This window comes from Acinonyx jubatus, chromosome D4, assembly GCF_027475565.1.
Source record: "Acinonyx jubatus isolate Ajub_Pintada_27869175 chromosome D4, VMU_Ajub_asm_v1.0, whole genome shotgun sequence".
Classification (NCBI taxonomy): domain Eukaryota; kingdom Metazoa; phylum Chordata; class Mammalia; order Carnivora; family Felidae; genus Acinonyx; species Acinonyx jubatus.
The window spans coordinates 74377201-74397524 of record NC_069391.1 but is presented as its reverse complement, the minus strand read 5'-3'; the positions used below and the strand labels follow the sequence as shown (position 1 = coordinate 74397524).

The following is a 20324-nucleotide window of genomic DNA, read 5'->3' as shown; positions in this document are numbered from 1 at the left end:
ACGCTTTTACTAGTAAATACATTTATTACATGCTTACAGTATAGCCATCATAACCATATCATTTTTTCATGATTTTTACAAAATGATGAGCACGATTGGTAGCTTCTAGATTTAAATATACTATTATGAAGAGATTTTTACCTTTGAAATGTTTTAGAATAGAATTTTTAAAAAATCCTTTTAGAAACATAAAATATTTCATCTTTTTACCTATGTATTGTTCAGTGGTAGAATTATAGTATAAATTGTGATATGCGGTACATTGATCTTAAATATTAAAAATTAGATTAAACCTGATACAAAGTTTTATAGGTAAAAATTCTTACAGGATGCTGATGATGTATTAGTCTTAGAATTTTAGGGTTAATATCATAACAGACAGATATTCAGGATATTTATATAATCAGGAATTAAAAAATAATCTCTTTTAGGGATATTGAACTCTCTTGGAAAGTAGAACTTTCCTGAGAATAATCATCGTGGTTTGTCTAAGTACCATTTCAGAACACATGCTAGCCCTGGACCCAGACCTGCGTTGGAGGGTGGAGGCAAAGCTACAAGCAGTGCCAAAACACGCTCTTCCTCTAGTCCTTCTGATCCATGCCAAGTTCACTGTTGACTCCCTAATGCTTAGAAAGCAATCTAGCAGGTTTAGGCACATATTTTCAGTTAGTAGACCTGCTACTAAAAAGTATTTTATTGCTTACACCTTCAGCCCTAATGAGCCTTTTATTGCTTAGTTCAGACTTGCTGAGGGCAAGAATTCTCTTGTTGAGAGAACAACAAAATGGTTGTTCATAGTATCTGACCTTATTCTAGGAAAGATTTTGGGTGGGTTAGGAGACTAAAGGTAGCATGTAGGATATGTTTAAAAATTCCTGTAAAAAGTTTCAACTCCTTTTGTCCTTGAATGAGAAAAGGTAATGGCATTCTGCTTTATTTTTAATAAATGATTGCTGTATATTTTGTGACTCTGTCCATAAAAAGTGTTTTAGAGTATTTTTACACTTTCTGGTTCAGGGGTAAAATATTAACTTGTCAAATGGAAATTAATTAATCTTAATTAAAATTATTAGTGATGAACCAGCTTATATTTCACATTAGGTATTTGTCTAATCTAATTCTGAGATGTACACTTACATTTAAGGTTTGAGGTCTTATATTTAACAAAGGTACACTTACATTTAAGTTATGAGGTCTTTAACAAATGGCTACCTCTCCCTGGAGAATTTAAATATACTGATTCTTTAATTCATTTAAAAAACGTCAAGTGTTTTGCTGTATAAGGCACTGGTGTGGAATGCTACGATGAGTTGGGCGTTGCTACTACCCTTGAGAGATTGATACATTATGTAAATACAGAAGGAAGCAAACTGGGTTGTAGAGATACAGAACAGTTAAGAGTTGCAGAAAACTACAGAAAACAAAGAAGGTCTTAATGATGGACTCCTGGGTGAGATACATGCATTAAAGATAAAATATAATTACAGATTAGCAGGGAAGGGCAGTGTTAAGTGGGAGGAATTGGGTGAATAAAAGTAAGGAGGCCTGAAAGCACAGAGTTTGTAAGTGACTATAAGGAATAGTTGGGAGTTGATTGTCCTATACGTGTTGTAATGTAACATTTGAAACATAGTTTAAGTTTACATTGAGGTACTTGCTCCCTCATTTATATAAATTTTATCTTAATCTTTTTTTTTTTAAGTTTATTTATTTTGAGAGGGAGAGACAGAATCCCAAGCAGGCTCCGTGCCATCAGCGCAGAGGCGATGCGGGGCTCATAGTCACAAATTGTGAGATCATGACCTGAGCCGAGTTCAGGAGTCAGACGTTTGACCAACTGAGCCACCCAGGGGCCCCATCTTTATCTTTCATGTCATCTTTTTCTTCCCTCTTCTAACATCTGGTACCCTTATGTTTCAAGATCTTTCACCCCATCAGCTTTTCTCATTCAGAACCTCTCACCATTGATCATCTTTCTCTGGTGTTTTCTTCCTATTCATTTCTTAAACTTTGCTTTAACCTTGCATGTTTCTCCAGTTCAAGTCTTTTCTTCGGAACAAAGCATTTTGGCAAAATTTTCACCTCTGGAAAATGCTCTGCAACTGTCTAGAAAGACTTAACCACACTCGCATGCCCTCAGTCTGCTGTGTACATATGGTTTTTGTACCTATCACAATGCAGTAGTTTTCTTTTAACATTACATCCCCCACCTGATTGGGATCTCTTAAGAGTAAAGAATGACTTATTCATTTGTTGATTTCCAGTTTTACCATCTCGTAAATAATAGGTCCAATAAAGGTTTTGATAATCCAGATGACTTTATTGGCATTAGTTTAACTTAGAGAAAATTAAAGTTTTTATTTTTAAGTATTAAAAGACTAGAAAAGAGAATGAAAGTCATAGAGAATGTAGAAATAAAACAGGTTAAATCTGAGAATGGGCTTGACAGTTCATTAGATTTATGTGTATGTCAAAGAAGATGGAAAAGTCTAGTATTTTATAGTCCAGAGTGCTAGTAGTTAGAAGTTCCTTGAAAGGAACACACTGAGAAGTGGCATGGACAGTTTAGGGTTCAATCTAGCAAATTTAAGTCATCATCAGACATCATTACAGAAGGGTGTGCTGGGTATTTAAAACTACAGGACTGGAGTTTCAGACAATCTGGTTTGGAGATAGTATGGACAAGTTGTTCATCTGCAAGGGATAGTGTCAAATTATAGGTGATTGGTTTTAGAAGTACAAAAATATTTAAGTGTTTATATTTGGGCATTTGAAAAATGATGAAACCTAAAATATAGTTCAAATGCAAACAGAATGTGATGTTTATAAAGATTAATCATATGATTTTCTTGCAACCATTTTTGCAACTATGCCCAGTGTTTCAGCAATTACGTATCTATTTGAAAGCTTTCATGTGATTAACATTGAAAAGGTAGTGATTTAATTTTAACTGTAGAGTCAGCGCAGAGCCTGATGTGGGACTCACGCTCAAGAAACTGAGATCATGAGCTGAGCCAAAATGAAGAGTCAGACTCTTAATCACCTGAGGCACCCAGGTACCCTGAAAAATATTCTCCTCTTAAGAGCCAATTAATTTGATTAGTTTCAGAAAGTTATGAAAACATCCATTCATTGGTCTATCTTACCTATCTCTAAGAAGAATGGGAAATATAAAAATTTATTACAAGAGCAGGGAGTGATGTAATTTTATTGTTCCTAAGTAGTAATCACTTAATTTTTTTTCTTTTAAAGCATTTTAAAGTATGCTGTTTAATCCTTTACACAGATCACCTCTTTCTCTGAAGCCAGAAGATGAGGACTATGAAGTGTGTGAAAGAATTGACTTTGAAGAAATTATAAAAAATGAAGGCACTCTTCTAAAGAAGATATGTAGATCTATAAACGCTGCTAAGAAACCATTTATTATTAATGTTGTCCCAGAAAAAGATAATTTGGCATCTCTCTCTGTGTATTCAGAAGATGGTTGGGACTTACCATATATAATGCATTTGTGGCCGCCTATCCTCCTCCGAAATCTTCTTCCTTACAAAATTGCTTATTATATAGAGGTATTCTAGAGTTTTTTTAATGCCTTCCTGTTTGATTTTGTAGCTTTGGTTATTTAACATTATGAGCAACAAAACAATGTTTAAATGTTCTCATATGAATTAATAGCACTGGTGAATGGGCAGTCCAGCTGTCCTTCAAATGGAAAAGAAATGCTTCAATCATACTGTATAAAAAGAGGGTTTTTGCCATGATTTACCTTAGAAATATGGCTGCTAAATTGAATATGTTACATGCACAAATGTGATATACCATTCTCTTAAAAAATTAAAATCATTGGGGCGCCTGGGTGGCGCAGTCGGTTAAGCGTCCGGCTTCAGCCAGGTCACGATCTCACGGTCCGTGAGTTCGAGCCCCGCGTCAGGCTCTGGGCTGATGGCTCGGAGCCTGGAGCCTGTTTCCGATTCTGTGTCTCCCTCTCTCTCTGCCCCTCCCCCGTTCATGCTCTGTCTCTCTCTGTCCCAAAAATAAATAAAAACGTTGAAAAAAAATTAAAATCATTTATGAAAATAGTATATATATATGTGTATATATATATATATACATATATACACACACACACACACACACACACTAGAAAATTCAGAAAAAAAGAGATAATAAAAACTGCCTGTAATTACATCATCTGAAAGTAGTGGTTCAGGTGAAGATAATCATTTCACGTTTAGAATATAGGCATACCTCACTTTATCACACTTCTCAGAGAAACCATTTTTTTACAGATTTCAGGTTCATGGCAACCCTATGTCAAGCAAGTCTTTTGGCTCCATTTTTCCCACAATATTTGCTCACTTCATATCTTTTTGCCACATTTGGTAACTCTTGTAATATTTCAGACTTGTCATTATTAATTGTTATGATCTATAATCAGTGATAATGACTTGCTGGAAGCTGAAATGATGGCTAATGTTCATTAGCAATAAAGCATTAAAGTGTGTACATGGTTTTCTAGACATGATGCTATTGCATACTTAATAAACTATGGTATAGTGTAAACATAACTTTTATATGCATTGGGAAACCAAGAAATTTATTTGACATGCTCTGTTGTGGTATTTGGTTTATTGTTGTGGTCTGGAACTGAACTTGCATTATCTCTGAGGTATGCCTGTGTATATATATTTAATCTTTTTCTTTCATGTGTATCTCATTTATTAGTTTAAAAGATGGACACTAACTTTTGAAACAAGTGTGAGAATTCGTCTTAAAATATTAGACAAATAGAAACAACAGCCTACATTATATTATTCTCATGCTAGTGTTTTTAAACTTTTTTTTATGTTTTTATTGTTGAGAGAGTGCATGCACACACGTACGTGTGCACTAATGTGAGTGGGGGAGGGGCAGAGAGGGAGGGAGGCGCAGAATCTCTCAGGCTCTAGGCTCTGAGCTATCAGCGCAGAACTCCATGAGGGGCTTGAACTCATGGACCGGGAGATCATGATCTGAGCAGGAGTTGGATGTTTAACCAGCTGAGCCACTCAGGCACCCCTCTTATGTTTGTTTTCTAAAAAGAATATTATGCTCTATAAAGATGCTTTTTCTTTTAAGTACTTTTTGTTTTAACAGATTACATCTGATTCTTTTGTTATAACAGGGATCTTTCCATCTTTTTTTTTAATATGAAATTTATTGTCAAATTGTTTTCCATACAACACCCAGAGCTCATCCCAACAGGTGCCCTCCTCAATACCTATCACCTACTCCTCCCTCCCTCCCACTCTCCATCAGCCCTCAGTTTGTTCTCAGTTTTTAAGAGTCTCTTGTGTTTTGGCTCCCTCCCTCTCTAACCTTTTCTTTTTTTTTTTCCTTTCCCCTCGCCCATGGTCTTCTGTTAAGTTTCTCAGGATCCACCTAAGAGTGAAAACTTATGGTATCTGTCTTTCTCTGTATGACTTATTTCACTTAGCATCACACTCTCCAGTTCCATCCACATTGCTACAAAAGGCCGTATTTCATTCTTTCTCATTGCCACGTAGTATTCCGTTGTGTATATAAACCACAATTTCTTTATCCATTCATCAGTTGATGGACATTTAGGCTCTTTCCATAATTTGGCTGTTGTTGAAAGTGCTGCTATAAACATTGGGGTACAAGTGCCCCTATGCATCAGCACTCCTGTATCCCTTAGGTAAATTCCTAGCAGTGCTATTGCTGGGTCATAGGGTATATCTATTTTTAAATTTTGAGGAACCTCCACACTGTTTTCCACAGTGGCTGCACCAGTTTGCATTTTCACCAACAATGTAGTTTTTAAGTAAACATTCTGTTTGCCATGCTATCAAATATAAGAAGGTAGCTTTTTACTGTAGTCTAGTAATTATTTTTGTAGTGGTCTATTAATAATTTTTGGGATTTACTATATGTTTATACTTGTCTGATAAATTGGGGGGGCAGAGTTAACAGATCTATGGTTTAAGGATATCTCTTCCATATGGTTGGCAGATACTATAGTGGTTAACAATTTGTACTTTGCTGTCAGATAGATTTGAGATTGAATCCTACCTCTTTCATTTACTAGCTTTATGTCTTTAAGCAAGTTGTATTATCTTTTTATATCATTTGTCCTAGTCCATAAAATAGGGATATTAATAAAACTTGTATAATGGGTATATGGGAAAATGAAATTAGATAATGCTTGTAAAAGATTTAGCATAATGCCTGACAGGACTATGGTTGCAATTTATTTACCTCTCTCACATCACCACCAACCATTACTGTTCTTATTTTGTGGAATATTAACTAAGATGTCAGACATGAGTAATTTGCATTAGCTTTGCTTTAAGTAATTAAAAATCTTTAAGAGATTCCTTTGTTATAACAACACTAAGGAATCAGGTTAGAGATGATGGAAAAACTGGTGATGAACTATCTATGTGTGTTCCATTCTCAAAGACTTTTAATTTGGTACTTTTGGGGATCACATTTTGTTTGCTAGTTTCCAAAGGATATGATAAATTTTTAAAAAGAGAATTTAGCTGTGGTATGGAGGGAGGATTACAAGGGACAAGAACGGTTAAGAGACTAAAGCAAGAGACATGAACTAATAAGGTCATGGAAGGGTGGACAGAGAGAAATGAACAGTTTTGAGACGTAAGGTGTAGTATAAACAGTGATTGGAAATGGGTGATGAGGGATTGTTAAAAAGCAGAAATTGAAATTAGTTAGGATTGCTTATTTTGGATTACTATCATTTTTTTTTTCATTTTTCATTATTTTGTAGTTTTCAAAACTACAATCACTAGTGGATAAGATTTTTTTAATGTTTTACTAATTATAGTGCTTTATAATGTTTATTTCAGCATAGTTTTTCATGATGTTATTTAATTTTATCCTCATAGTTCTTTGAAGTGGAGGGTTTAGACCATTTTATAAATATGATAATTCAAGTCTCAGATTAAATAATTTATAGAAGCTTACACATTTGGCAGAGTTAGAAGTCAAATATAAGTCTTCTGACCTGTTCTGACAGAGGTATTTCAGAAGCATTATGTGTATGCTATTTGCAATCATTAAAGAGAGGTTTTTGGCATATTATTCTGACACATTTAAAATTTTACTGTATTTTTTTTATTACAGGGGATTGAACACAGAGTTTATACTCTAAATGAAGGACAGTCAGCCCATATTTGTACTGCACAGTTGGATAAAGCCAGACTACATTTAAAATTACTTGACTATCTTAATCATGATTGGAAAAGTGAATATTGTATAAAACCTAATCAGCAAGATATTAGTTTCATCAATTTCACCTGTGTTACAGAAATAGAAAAGACTGATTTAGATATTGCTATCCATGTAACTTACAATATTGGCCAGACCATTGTGGCATTTCATAGTCCTTATTGGATGGTCAATAAAACTGGTCGAATGTTACAGTATAAAGCAGATGGAATTCATCGAAAGCATCCACCTAATTACAAAAAGCCCATTCTCTTTTCTTTTCAACCAAAGCATTTTTTTAATAACAATAAGGTATGTAAGATTTTTTAAACTTTCATTTTTCTTCAGCTATTTATCACTCTTTTTTAAAGTTTTGAAGAACATTATGAAACAGGTTAGAAATAACATATGTTTGAGGTTAAAATGTTAGATTTTAGTATGCGGAAACGTTTAGTGCGTTAACGTAATATTTATGCTAACAAGCAAAAAATTTATCAATTTACATAGGAATTTTTAAAGATATCTAAATTGTAATGTATTTGGAAATTTTTTTCTAGGTTCAGCTTATGGTAACTGATAGTGAATTGTCAGATCAGTTTTCAATTGATACTGTTGGGAGTCATGGAGCTGTTAAATGTAAAGGCCTGAAAATGGAGTATCAAGTGAGTTCATTCTTTGCTCCTCAAGAAACTTGTATTTAAATTATATCTATCAAATACTTATTTTTATTAGGATGTTGTGGTAATGTAACAGTTTTTGAAATGTTCTTTTTTCCCTTTAGGTTGGTGTCACTATAGACCTCAGCAGTTTTAACATTACCAGAATTGTGACTTTTACCCCTTTTTATATGATTGAAAACAAAAGCAAATACCATATATCGGTGGCTGAAGAGGGAAATGATAAATGGCTCTCTCTTGATTTAGAGCAGGTGGGTAGATGAATGTCAAAAATGTACCTCTTTGGATTTTGAGTTTTACTTGAAGTTAAATACCTGAAACCACTCTGTAAGTTTTTAATTTGCCCCCCACACTCCATTTTATTTGTACCAGGCTCTAGATACTTAATTTTTAAAAACCAAACCTTGTCATTTAGGAATGTATTGCTTGATAAGGGAAGTAGATATTTAACAACTAGTAACCAAACAGTGAAAACACACAGAAGAAGACTAGATAAAGTATAAATGCAGTAAAAAGTAGGAAATGATTTGTTCTTTCCATAAAGCTGTTAAGAATGCCTTTATAGAGTAAGCTAAGCCAGATTTTAAGAAGACGGTAGTGACTTAGGAGTGAAATTTTTATTCGGTTCCATGTTTAGCTATTAGACCTCTGCATAAAAGCTTAGTAAAAAGACTGCCTGATGGAATATTTTGCTTTTGAAGAAATTTTATTGTAAATCTGTTACAATTTAAGAGACATTATTTGCTGTTTTTATTCACTGTGCCTTTTTGCTTTCAAACCATCTTGATGGGACCATTCTTCCTGACATATGTTCTGTAGATTTTCCTTTAGAGCTTGTTTTGGAGCTAATGCCATTAGTTTGTGTTTATCCATAAAAATTTTTACCATCGTCTTTTATGATAATTTCTCTTGCTAATGAATTCTATTTTTTCTCAACATATCTAGATTTTACTCCACCATTTTCTGGCTTCCACTATAGTTGAAAGTTCTGCTGTGATTCTGTTATTCCTTTGGAGGTTATTTTTCTTCCCAGTTGCCTTCATGATCTTTGTCTTTGCTGTTTTGCTGTCATACTACCATTTGTCCATGTGTGGGCTCCGTTTTATATGTCCTGCTTGAGATGCTTTCCTCTGAGATTTGTAGATCTATTTCGTACTTGCTGTAAAATTTGCAACTGTTTTCTATTTAAATACTGCATCTCCTTTGTTTTTCCATTGGTTTCTTCTTGGCCTTTAATCAGTATGTTCTAGACTTCCGTATTCTCTCTTCCATATCTCTTTATATATTTTTTTTTCTATTTTCCTTCTATGTATTTCTCTTTGCTGCATTCTAGATAAATTCTAAATGTATAGCTTTAATAACTTTTTACTTTTCTGTGTCTAAACTGCTATTTAAGTTTTCAGGTTTTTATTTGCATAATTATGTTTCTTTGAGCAGTTGCACTTTTTTTGAAGTCTGCCTGTTCATTCATTAATGAATATCTGTGTGTATTTCTCATGTGCCTTGTGATACATCTGTTAACAGAACCACAAGTCCCTGTGTTTGTGTAGTTTACATTTCACTGGGGGTATGTAGAAACATTAATAATGGTATAATCAATCAGTAAAATACATAGTATGTTTAAAGGTGAAAAGTCTAATCAGGGAAAAGAAAATAAGACAGAGCATAAGACAGGAAGTATTATTAAGAGTTCTAACAAACACAGTGGGCTATAGTTTTATATAAGGTGGTCAAGGGATAGGACTCATTGAGGTCATATTTGAATAGACATGTAGGCAGTGTGGGAGGTAGCAGTTGCCAAGAGCTCAGCTGAGCTGCCGGGTGTTGGAGCAGCTGGAGGACAGCAAGCCAAACTGAGAATGACTGTCAAGCCCTTAGTCACTTCCTCCCATAGTGTAAGCAAGAGGCTAACCTGGAGAAAGTACCCACTCTCCCCCTTCCACTTTCCGTGTGGAGCAGCATTGGTCAGGGTTCAGGTGGATCAGCACAGACTTTGGGGTCGTGTGGCTGTCAAGGGAGCCTGGAACAAAAGGCTCTTACACTTTTATGGACTTAGAGGATGAGCCATGACAAGGGGGGAAGAGCTAAGAGTAGAAAAGTACTGAACACTGAGAGGAGAGAGAAAGCCTCTGCAGGCTTCCCCCTCTGTCCTTGATAGAGAGGTCTTGGAGGGAGGTCCTCAAAAAGGCCTCTGCCACAGGCCATATAAAGAGGCCTCTGAATAAAGGGAACTTAGGTGGGAATTCCGACACGTGTAAGTGCATGACTGGAGGTGAGGGCTGGGTCCTTGATACTGCTGTATGCTGACTGTGCTCCTACTCAGCCAAGAGGAGGGCAGTGTAGCCCTGCCAGATGAGGCCTTTGTAATTGCCTATGGTGTGACCTGCAAAATTGCACCTAGGTTTTTAGCCAGGAACTGAAATCCTCAGCCATGTGGGTATCTTGGGAAAGAGCATTAGAGACAGAAGGATCAGCCCGGGAAGATGCCCTAAAGTGGAAGGATTTTTGGCATATTTGAGGAGTAGCAAAAGAGGCCAATATTACTGGAGAGGGGGAAGTAGTGGAGAACAAGGTGTAACAGGAGTGAAGAGCAATCATGGAGAGTTTCTTGAGCCATTCCAAAGGTTTTAGCTTTTGCTCTTGAGTGAAATGAAGAGCAGTTAGCAGGTTCCGAGCAGTGATCAGTGATTACCAGCTCTTGCCAAATATTTGTTGAATGAATATATGATGTATTTTTGCAGATGTTTCACATGTGCTCATGAAGTCTAAGGTTCTTGATTTGTTGGATGTAGAGCCCTTCTGTCTAGATGCTAAGATGACCAACTCCAGATTTGTTGTCCTTTAGATGTTTTCTAGGTGTAGCTTCTTACGTAGTTTTACTTACAGCAGTTCTGTGTCTTGATTTGTGTGTCTGTTGCAGAAAACATCGTTGGGTCTTAGCTTTTTTAAAAACCTAACTTTTACACCCTCTGTCTTTGTTCAGTTTATGTTTACATTAATTGCAATTACAACTGCCTAACTTTTTATTTTACTTTGTTTTTTTTTTTTAATGTTTATTCATTTTTTGAGCGGGGGGGGGGGGGGGGCAGAGAGAGAGGGAGACCGAGGATCCGAAGCAGCCTCTACACTGACGGCAAGCCAACGAGGGGCTGGAGCTCACAAACCATGAGATCATGACCTGAGTTGAATTGGATGCTCAGTTGACTGAGCTACCCAGGTGCCCCCTTTCAGTTTCTTTTTGTTTTCAATTTCAGCTTTTCTTGAGATAAGTTTTCTTTTGTTAGTTTAAATTTTTTACATCACAATTATGGCCTAAAGTGGTCAACCTTAAGATGCATGCTCATGGTTATTACCTATGTTGATTTGTTAAACTTACTTAGATCACTGTTTTCCTACTACAAAAGACAAGTGCATTAGCACTTGCTCTAATCTCAAGATTTTGAGCACATAACTCTTTAAAAAGATGCGGTGTTTATTTGTAAACATAAAGCATACATTTTTAAGCCAAGTCTACCAGAAAATAGGCTTGAGGATATTCAGAGTGCATCATTTTTTGTCTTCTCCGTTCCTCATGGGAAATATGCTTCGGTGAAGTATTGCTGCTCTTTTGACTCTCCTATGTAAGTTCCTGCTAGGTTGCAAAAGCCCTGGGTGGTAACATTCTAAGCCTCTTACAGCCTTAATCCTGTCTCATGTCTAGTTCCATTAATTAACTCTTAGGGTTGAATAAAATGGACTTAACAAGCTAATGCACTTGGCTTTAACATCCTGGTTCTCCTGCTTTGCTGCAAGTCATGTCATGATGATGAGTGTGACACATGAACAGTCTCATTGAAATGTGTGAAGTCATCAGTCTGGATAGGGCTTATCACAGAAGGACAGGGTTTACAGAACAGTTTAGATAGTGCTGGTTCTCCTTGTCTGTCCTCCAGCTCTTTTGTTTCTGCTCATGTTGTCTGGTCTTCTCTCACGGTACTTTGCCTCTTGTTTGTTTTTAGTTTGGATTCCAGATCGCTGATGCCCCTGTTGTTCCTTAAGATTTTGAGCCTATTTCCTAATGTAAACCTCAGATAACCCTTTTACTTTTGTACTCTTATTTGACTTCCAGGACTTTGGATTCATACATGACCTGATTCACCCTTTGTGTGTACTTTGGCTACTGCTTAATTACCAAATGGTGTGCACAACCTGATTATGACTTTTAGGAGCTGAATGTACCCTTTGTTTTAAGCCATTCACTTGCTTCTCAGGTCAGCTTACATGCTGACTTTTCAACCCTCCTCTGGATCTCTGGACCACATTGAAGCCCCTTTGCCAACCCTCCACTTACCATACCTCTTCAACTTAGCACCCTTCACTGCTTGTATCCACAGTGCCCAGAGGTGGTGACCCATCTCTAAGTTGGCAGTTGATGGCTGTTTAGCCGAGCAACGCAACAGCCAGAGCATTGTGGAAAGAGATTTAAGTTTATTCTGATAGGTTTATTAAAATGATGAAATCTTTATTATGAAACCTTTTTAAGAAAAATAAATGTTTGTAATATATGTTTTAGTGTATTCCCTTTTGGCCTGAGGATGCTTCTAATGCACTGCTTGTTCAAGTTGAAAGAAATCAAGGCCCTCCCAAAAAGATACATTTTAACAAGCAAGAAAATTGTATTTTATTGCGCCTGGATGATGAGGTGGGTGGTGTGTGTGTGCACATGTGTGTGTGATTAGAGAAGCTATTATATACTTACTAGTAATTTTATTTGTCCGATTTTTTTTCCCTTTCACCAAAATGAACAAACATTGCTTTTTTGTAAAAGGATAAAGTACTAAAAGGAAACGGAGACATAAAACAATTTAATTGTTAAGCCGGGAAGTTAGAGTGCCCAGAATGCTATAATGTACCACATCTGGAATTTGACCCATCTGTACATACTGATGTACTGATGGTTCCTGGTTTCCCACACATGCAGTAGAGAATCCTGAACTGCTTTCTTAATCATCAGAAGTGTATTAAGTTATGACTAGTCTTATTAAACGTTATTGGTTAATATTCTTTGGAAAATGGTCACATAAGAAAATATTTTCTTTTTTCTTTTGCTAGCTTGGAGGTGTTATAGCAGAGGTTAATTTGGCTGAACATTCTACAGTTATTAGATTTTCAGATTATCATGATGGAGCAGCTACATTCCTGTTAATAAATCACACCAAGAGTGACATTGTTCAGTACAACCAAAGGTAAGAAGATTATCACACAGTGACTTTATGATGATTTCTTAACAACATAGCACTGATAATGCCATTACAGCTATGTAAAACAATGTTCTCATTTTTTGAAAAAGGTATACTGGCATATAAAGGGGTAAAACTGACATAATATCTATAATTTACTTTTTTTTAATTGTGGTGTAATTGACCTATACACGATACTAGTTTCAGGAACACAACATCATGATACAGTATTTGTATATGTACAAATGAGTCTAGCTAACACCCATCACCACATGGAGTTACAAATTCTTTTTCTTCTGATGAGATTTACTTCTTCTGATTTCTTCTCCTGATAAGATTTACTCTCTTCTCAACTTTCAAAGATACAATGCAGTATTACTAACTATAGTCTCCATGCTGTGCAGTCCATCCCATGACCTGTGTTACCACTGGGAAGTTGGCATCTTTTGACCACCTTCACCTACTTTATCCACACCCTATCCCCACCCCTAACAGCCACCACTCTTTTCTTTTTATCTACACGTTTATATTTTTCTGTTGTTTAATGGTTGTGTTTTTGGCTTTTTAGATCCCTTACGTAAATGAATACAGTATTTGTCTTTCTCGGACGTATTTCACCTAACATCATGCCCTCGAGGTTGTCACAAATGGCAAGATTTCCTCCTTCTTTGTGGATGAATAATAATCTTTTGTATTTATACACCATAGTTTCTCTATCCATCGATGGACACATACATTGTTTTCATGTCTTGGCTATTGTAAATAATGTTGTGGTGACATGGGGATACCTGTATCTTCTTGAATTAGTGTTTTTATTTCCTTTGGATAAATACCCAGAAGTGGAATAGCTAGATCTTATTATATAGTTATATTTTCAATTTTTTCAGGAACCTTCATACTATTTTCCACAGCGGCCGCACCAGTTTACATTCCCACCAGCAGTACAGTAGTGTTCTTTTCTCCACATCATCAGCAGCACTTAATTTCTTTTCTTGTCTTTTTGATAATAGCCATTCTAATAGGTGTGAGGTGACAGCTCACTGTGGCTTTGATTTGCATTTCTCTGATGATTAGTGGCATAAATTACTTTCAAATGCTTCAAAAAAAGAAAAATGTAAGAACTGAAGCAAATATGGCAAATTTGGTCATTGTAGAATCTGGCGAAGAAATGTCAGGGTTTATCACAAGAACTTGGTTTTTCACATTTTTCTTATTTTTAGTGAACATAATGTGAATATTGAAATGTCTGATTTTTGCAAACAGTAGATACCTTCTTCTTGCTGACGGGTGTGGGAAGGGACTGGTACATTTCTAAGCTTCTTAAAGACTAGATTTAAATCTTGGTTTTCCAAGACTACTCTTAGTATCATTTGTTTCAATTTGCTGTTTGTTTCTCTTACTGGTCCCAGGCTCTCAAATTCATTTTGTCTGCTTTTTTGTTTTCAGCTGTCACTTGTCAGTGGGCCCAGATTTTAGTTGACTTATGCTTTCCTTCCATTGCTTAAATGTATGCTTCTAACCACTGATTAAATCAAATAAGCATTGAGTCCAGAGCCCAAGACTGGACTGGCAAATATCTAGAACTCCTCCTGCCCTATCAGTTCTCTCATTTGCGGAAGAAGTTGAGAGAGAGGAACCCTGTTTTTTTATGATTATCCACATTATTAAAAAAAACATTTGATTGATCAAAGCTGACAAAAAGAAATAGAAACAGTTTCTCATTTGCCCTCCGATCCGTGTACCCTCAAGTAGCCTTGCCCATACAGTGTTAATAGAATTAAAATCTACAGAGAATGACTTGAGTATCTCCTTTATCCATTCAAGGATGGTGTATGTCTGGTAACATTCTAGATCCATACACAGGAGCAAAGTTAGTAATTCCTTATATGCTGTGAACGATCTAGGGCATCATAGTTTAATTCTCTGACAATTGGTTGAGTCTGGCTGAAGCTGAATAGAGACTTCTCAGGCTTGTCCTGTGGCTTTGCCCTTGCAATTATCTCTATCCAGTTCAGATATAAAGTGTTTAGAAATCTTATCTACTGCACTGTTGTAATTATAAAAGTAAGTGATCCTATATTGAAATTCTGATAGCTAAAAAAACTGCAGTCTTCATGGAAATTTATGAAATTAATAATCTGCAGTAATGAACACTGGATTTAAACTTAGAATTATTTGAAGTAGTTATTAAATCAAGAACCTCAGACTCTGGTTTAATATTGAATCCAGAGTCCTGTGTGCCAGTGATCCCCAAATCTTTACTCCAACATAGACTTCTCTTCAGCTTCAGGCTGCCTGCCACCTCCTCCTAATTATCAAATAACTAATAGTTCTAATAGTCTCATAATTAATAGTAGCACGTAATTAATAAATCACATAGTTAAGCTATTTTTTAAAGATCTCCTCTTGTCTAATCTTTCCCTTAATTATCCTAGCTCAGCCTCCCCACATTTCTTATTCAAGTAGATTTTTTTTATCTGCATCTCTGTAGCCTTGTCCCTACTAAACCCTCATTTGCCACCACAGGTAGGTTTCCAAAAATACTAAATATAATCCTGTCTCTCTTGTTCAAAGTTTTTTAGTGACTTACCATATCTTTTCCAGTAAAATTTGTTTTGAGGCTACCTTTCTAAACATTTCTCTTTCCCTATATTTAGGACCAGTTGAAGTCTTTGTTTCCTGAATCCCCTGGGTCCTTTCCATAGGTTTTCACCTTTTTGATACTCCTTTCTGCCAGAAAAACTCTCACTGCTGGTGATCTCTTCCCTCACTACCTTAATCTGTACACCCAGTTTTTTGTTTGTTTGTTTGTTTTAATTTTTTTTAATGTTTATTTGTTTTTTGAGAGAGAGACAGTTCACAAGCAAGGGAGGGGCAGAGAGAAAGGGAGACACAGAATCTGACATCTAGTCTCCAGGCTCTGAGCTGTCAGCACAGAGCCCCTTGCGGGGCTCCAACCCACAAACCAGGAGATCATGACCTGGGCCAAAGTCGGATGCTTAACCAACTGAGGCACCCAAGTGCTTCTCTGCACCCAGTTTTCAATTTTACCTTTACATATGTAGATTAAAGCATTTGTCAAATTGCATTGTCTTGTGAGTTTAAAACTGTGTGCCTGTGCATGTGTAGTTAACATTCTGAGGACTGTGGTTACTTTATTTTCTTTGAATTACAATTTCCTATCTAAGGTAAATTTGAGATGAAGTTTTTTGTAAAGAATATTCTTCAGTGAGTTAAACAGATTAAAATTTGTATGAATTAAAAGCATTTCTAAATATTTTAAACTAAGTTTATCCTGTTTACATTTACATTTGATTTTTTTTTCATGGAATAAACAAAAACTATAAGACTTGTCTCCTCTGCTTTTCCTCTCTTGGCTTTGCTGTTTGTTGTTACTACTATGGTTGTTTCCTGCATATAAAAATTATAACGGTCAATTTTTTTAATTCCATAGAAAAATTGTGAAAAGAAAACCATGATCCTGAAATCCCAACACTGTCAACATTTTGATGCATTTCTTTACACACTATTTTACTGTGTATCTGTGTATTATCTGTGTATTTCTGCATCTCTTGTTTTTATTAGCATTGTGAGCATGTAGGTTTCCTTTAAAACACCATTTTTAATGCACAATATTCCATCATTTAGATGCACTATAACTAAATACTCTTTTACTGAGAATTTTGGTTATTGTCTAATTTTATAATTTTTTAATAAAGATCTTTAACCCATTTGTAGTCCTTCTTTTTTAAATTTTTTTTTAATGTTTATTTATTTTTGAGACAGAGAGAGACAGAGCATGGACGGGGGAGGGTCAGAGAGAGAGGGAGACACAGAATCTGAAGCAGGCTCCAGGCTCTGAGCTGTCAGCACAGAGCCCGACGCGGGGCTCAAAGCCACGGACCGTGAGATCATGACCTGAGCCGAAATCGGCCGCTTAACTGACTGAGCCACCCAGGCGCCCCTAGTCCTTCTAATAACTAAATTAAGATTCCTTGCTATTTTTTTGTTATATGGATTATTTTCTTCTCGTGATGATTTGGAAAATACATGTTTTGTTTTGTTTTTCTCTTGAAGATTTCAGTGCATTTTAAATTTTGAGAGTGAAACAATATCTTTTAATTTACCCATCAAAATATGGAATACTTTTGTATTTTCAGCTTCTCTTTCCAAATTCCCAGTTTCTTCTGCATATAATTTGGAATTTTTGACTGAAATTAATATGAAATGATTTTTTAAAAATGTGTTTATTCAGGGCTTTTTTGGGGCATTTGACAAGTTTATTTGACTAGTTGCTTAATATTTTTACATCCCAAGTCTTTTTTTTAAGTTTTATTTATTTAAGTATATGTATCCAATGTGGGGCTCAAACTCATGACCCTGAGATGGAGAGCCAGACAGACGCTTTTCCAAATGAGCTGGTCAGGTGCTCCTACATCTCAATTCCCAGATTTTATTTTGAGCCATCCCTGGCTTGGTTGGAAAAAGTCTTAGAGTTAGTTTTTCAGAAAAGGTTTGTGGATAATAATGTTATGCTATTGCTTGTTCAAGAATGCCTTATTCTTGAAAATTAATGACAATTTGACATGAAATTTTAAGTCCTAACCTCTTGTCTCAAAATTGTATAGACACTGCTTCATTGTTTTCTGGCATTTACCATTAGAGAAAAACGTGAGACCAGTCTTATTTTTATTCCTTTCTGAGTAACTGTGATTTTCCTCCATGTTTATGGGCAGGTTTCCCTCTATTTTCTTAAAAATTCAACATTTTACAAAGATGTGTGGGATGATACTCTGTTTTAATTAATTTTGTGCAATGCCCAGTCATGTAACCTGCAGAATCAGCTCCTTCTTCAGCTCAGAAAAGTTATATTATGTTATTTCTTTGGTTTGTAACTTTTCCAGTTTTTTTTTCTTTCTGGGAATCATTTTGTGAGCTGATTGAATTTCTTAGAATTACATGCCATGTCATAAAATTTTTTAAAAAATAATTCAGCTGTCTTGTTTTTGCCAGAATATGACCAGTACTTAGGGAAGAGGTACCAATTAAATTCTCTCAGATTTAGTATAGGTAATAGTTGGAATAATTTTCTCCAACAGTTCATTTGTGTTAAAACAAAAGTTCACAAAGAAGGTTCAAAAACGTGAAAATCTTTATTTTCTAAGTGAGACAAATCTTTTCCTGGAATATTCTCATTATTTCTTAAGAAACTTCTTTTTCATTGTATAAGGAAAAAATTTCAATCTATTGTTAATCAGAACTATCACAAATCTCACTGGAGTCAGAATTATTTTGGGTTCTTTATATATTCATATATTTGCACTTAATGCATATTTTTACTATTTTTGGCAGTTCTCTCAGTGAAATAGAAGATTCCCTCCCTCCTGGAAAAGCAGTATTTTATACATGGGCTGATCCAGTGGGCTCTAGAAAGCTGAAGTGGAGATGTGGAAAAAGCCACGGTGAAGTAACACAAAAGGATGTACGTATTGGGTTGAGTATTATGGTGTTCTCAGCAGCCTTTTTTGTTTTTTTGTTTGTTTTTAATTTTTTTAAAGGTATTCTCTGTCAGCCTTGCTAGTTTTAAGGACTGTTTTGTGTCTGTACTTCTAAACAAACTGCGAAAGATTTTAAAAGCAGCATTTAAACTTTAATGAAAAATGTTGAAGATCGGAAGGGGTCCTATTTTGTCTACATCATTATTCGCTGCTGGTATGTTATAAAAGGTAAACTGGGGTTGGGTCAGTGCTTTCAGCATTCGCCTCATGAACAGATACATTATCTGTAATGACAGTCATTTTAGGTCAGTGTGGCTTCTGTGAGCATCATTTAGGGAGGGATCCATGGAAGAATTTGTTTTTGAGTGTTTTTTTTTTTTATAATGGTAACGTTATGTGTAAACATTTCCCAGTAACATTTTGAATGACTTTCAGAAATTTTTATTAAAATTTTATTACTCTTTCAAAATTCATCTTAATTTGACCCCTACTCCAATGTCTTTTTTCTTAGCACTGATTATTATTTCTTATCGATGGGCCAGAGGTTATCTCACTCTCATTTTAGAGGGAAAACTGAATCATTAATCATTTATTATAGGCTTGGTTTTGCTTAATAGTCTGTATCAAATTAAGGCAGTTGCCTTCTATTCTTAGTTTATAAAAATATGTGAGTGTATGTATGAAGGAATGAGTATTGAAATTTTTTTAAAGGTTATCCATTTATTTTGAGAGAGCCCACACACACACACACACACACACACACACACACACACACTGACAAATGGGGGAGGGGCAGAGAGAAGGAGAGAGAGAATCCCAAGCTGTCTCCACACCAAAAGTGCAGAGCCCAATGCAGGGCTCAAACTCATGAACTGTTGAATCATGACCTGAGCTGAGATCAAGAGTTGGATGCTCAACCAACTGAGCCACGCAGGTGCCCCATGAGTATTGAATTTTTATCAGTTGTTATGCTTTTAATTTTTTTCTTTAAAGAGATAACTGGACTTAATCATATTTGAGGGGGGGATGAATTATGTGGTTATTTTTTTAAATATTAGACTAACCTTGCGTTTCTGGAATTGGCTTGCTAATGTTTTAATGTTTTACTTCTGCCTGTATTCACAAGAGAGTACTGTCTGTACTAGATTTTGATGTTAAAGTTTGCAGACATCTAAAACATGTTTGGAAGCGCATGTTTCTCAATGAATGTATGTAAGATGCATATGCTTTGTTCCTTGAATGTTGGCTAGAATTCACCAGTGAAGCCAAGCCATCTCTGCCTGAAGTTGTTTTGTGTAGGAAGGTTTAAATTATGAATTCTCTTTTGTTACTGTATATAGGACAATCCGGTTTTCTACTTCTGCTTCTGTCATTTTAGTTAGAGGTTTTCTAAGAATGTGTTTTATTTCATCTGATTTTCTGATATATTGATCACAATATTTTTATAACACCTATTTTTTATCTTTTTTTTACAGTGATTCTTTTTAATTCTTGGTATAGATTATTTGTGCTTTAATTCCTTTTTCCTCAATAAGTTTTACTTAGGATTTATCAGTTTTATTCTTAGTTACATTTTTTTTTAATCAGAAAACCATTGTTTTGCTCTTTTGATGATCTGTTGCACATTTTTGTTCATTTTCACCAATTTCTTCTCTGATCTATATTATATTCTTTCATCTTTCTTTGGTTTTAATTTG

The 20324-nt window shown here is 35.4% G+C and overlaps 1 protein-coding gene across 8 annotated transcripts in view; it reads left to right on the top strand.

The window, feature by feature from the left end:
- The window catches only part of VPS13A (vacuolar protein sorting 13 homolog A), a 251081-nt gene that overhangs the window by 174198 nt on the left and 56559 nt on the right, over positions 1-20324 (top strand). For all 8 annotated transcript variants that reach the window (XR_008291251.1, XR_008291252.1, XR_003414530.2 and 5 more), the window contains 7 exons: positions 3290-3572; positions 7150-7545; positions 7791-7895; positions 8015-8161; positions 12463-12591; positions 13002-13135; positions 18482-18611. Coding sequence is in view for 5 of the 8 variants with exons in the window: in XM_027040998.2 (XP_026896799.1) it covers positions 3290-3572; positions 7150-7545; positions 7791-7895; positions 8015-8161; positions 12463-12591; positions 13002-13135; positions 18482-18611 (1324 nt within the window). In the remaining 3 variants the exon portion in view is untranslated. The remainder of the gene's footprint in view (positions 1-3289; positions 3573-7149; positions 7546-7790; positions 7896-8014; positions 8162-12462; positions 12592-13001; positions 13136-18481; positions 18612-20324) is intronic.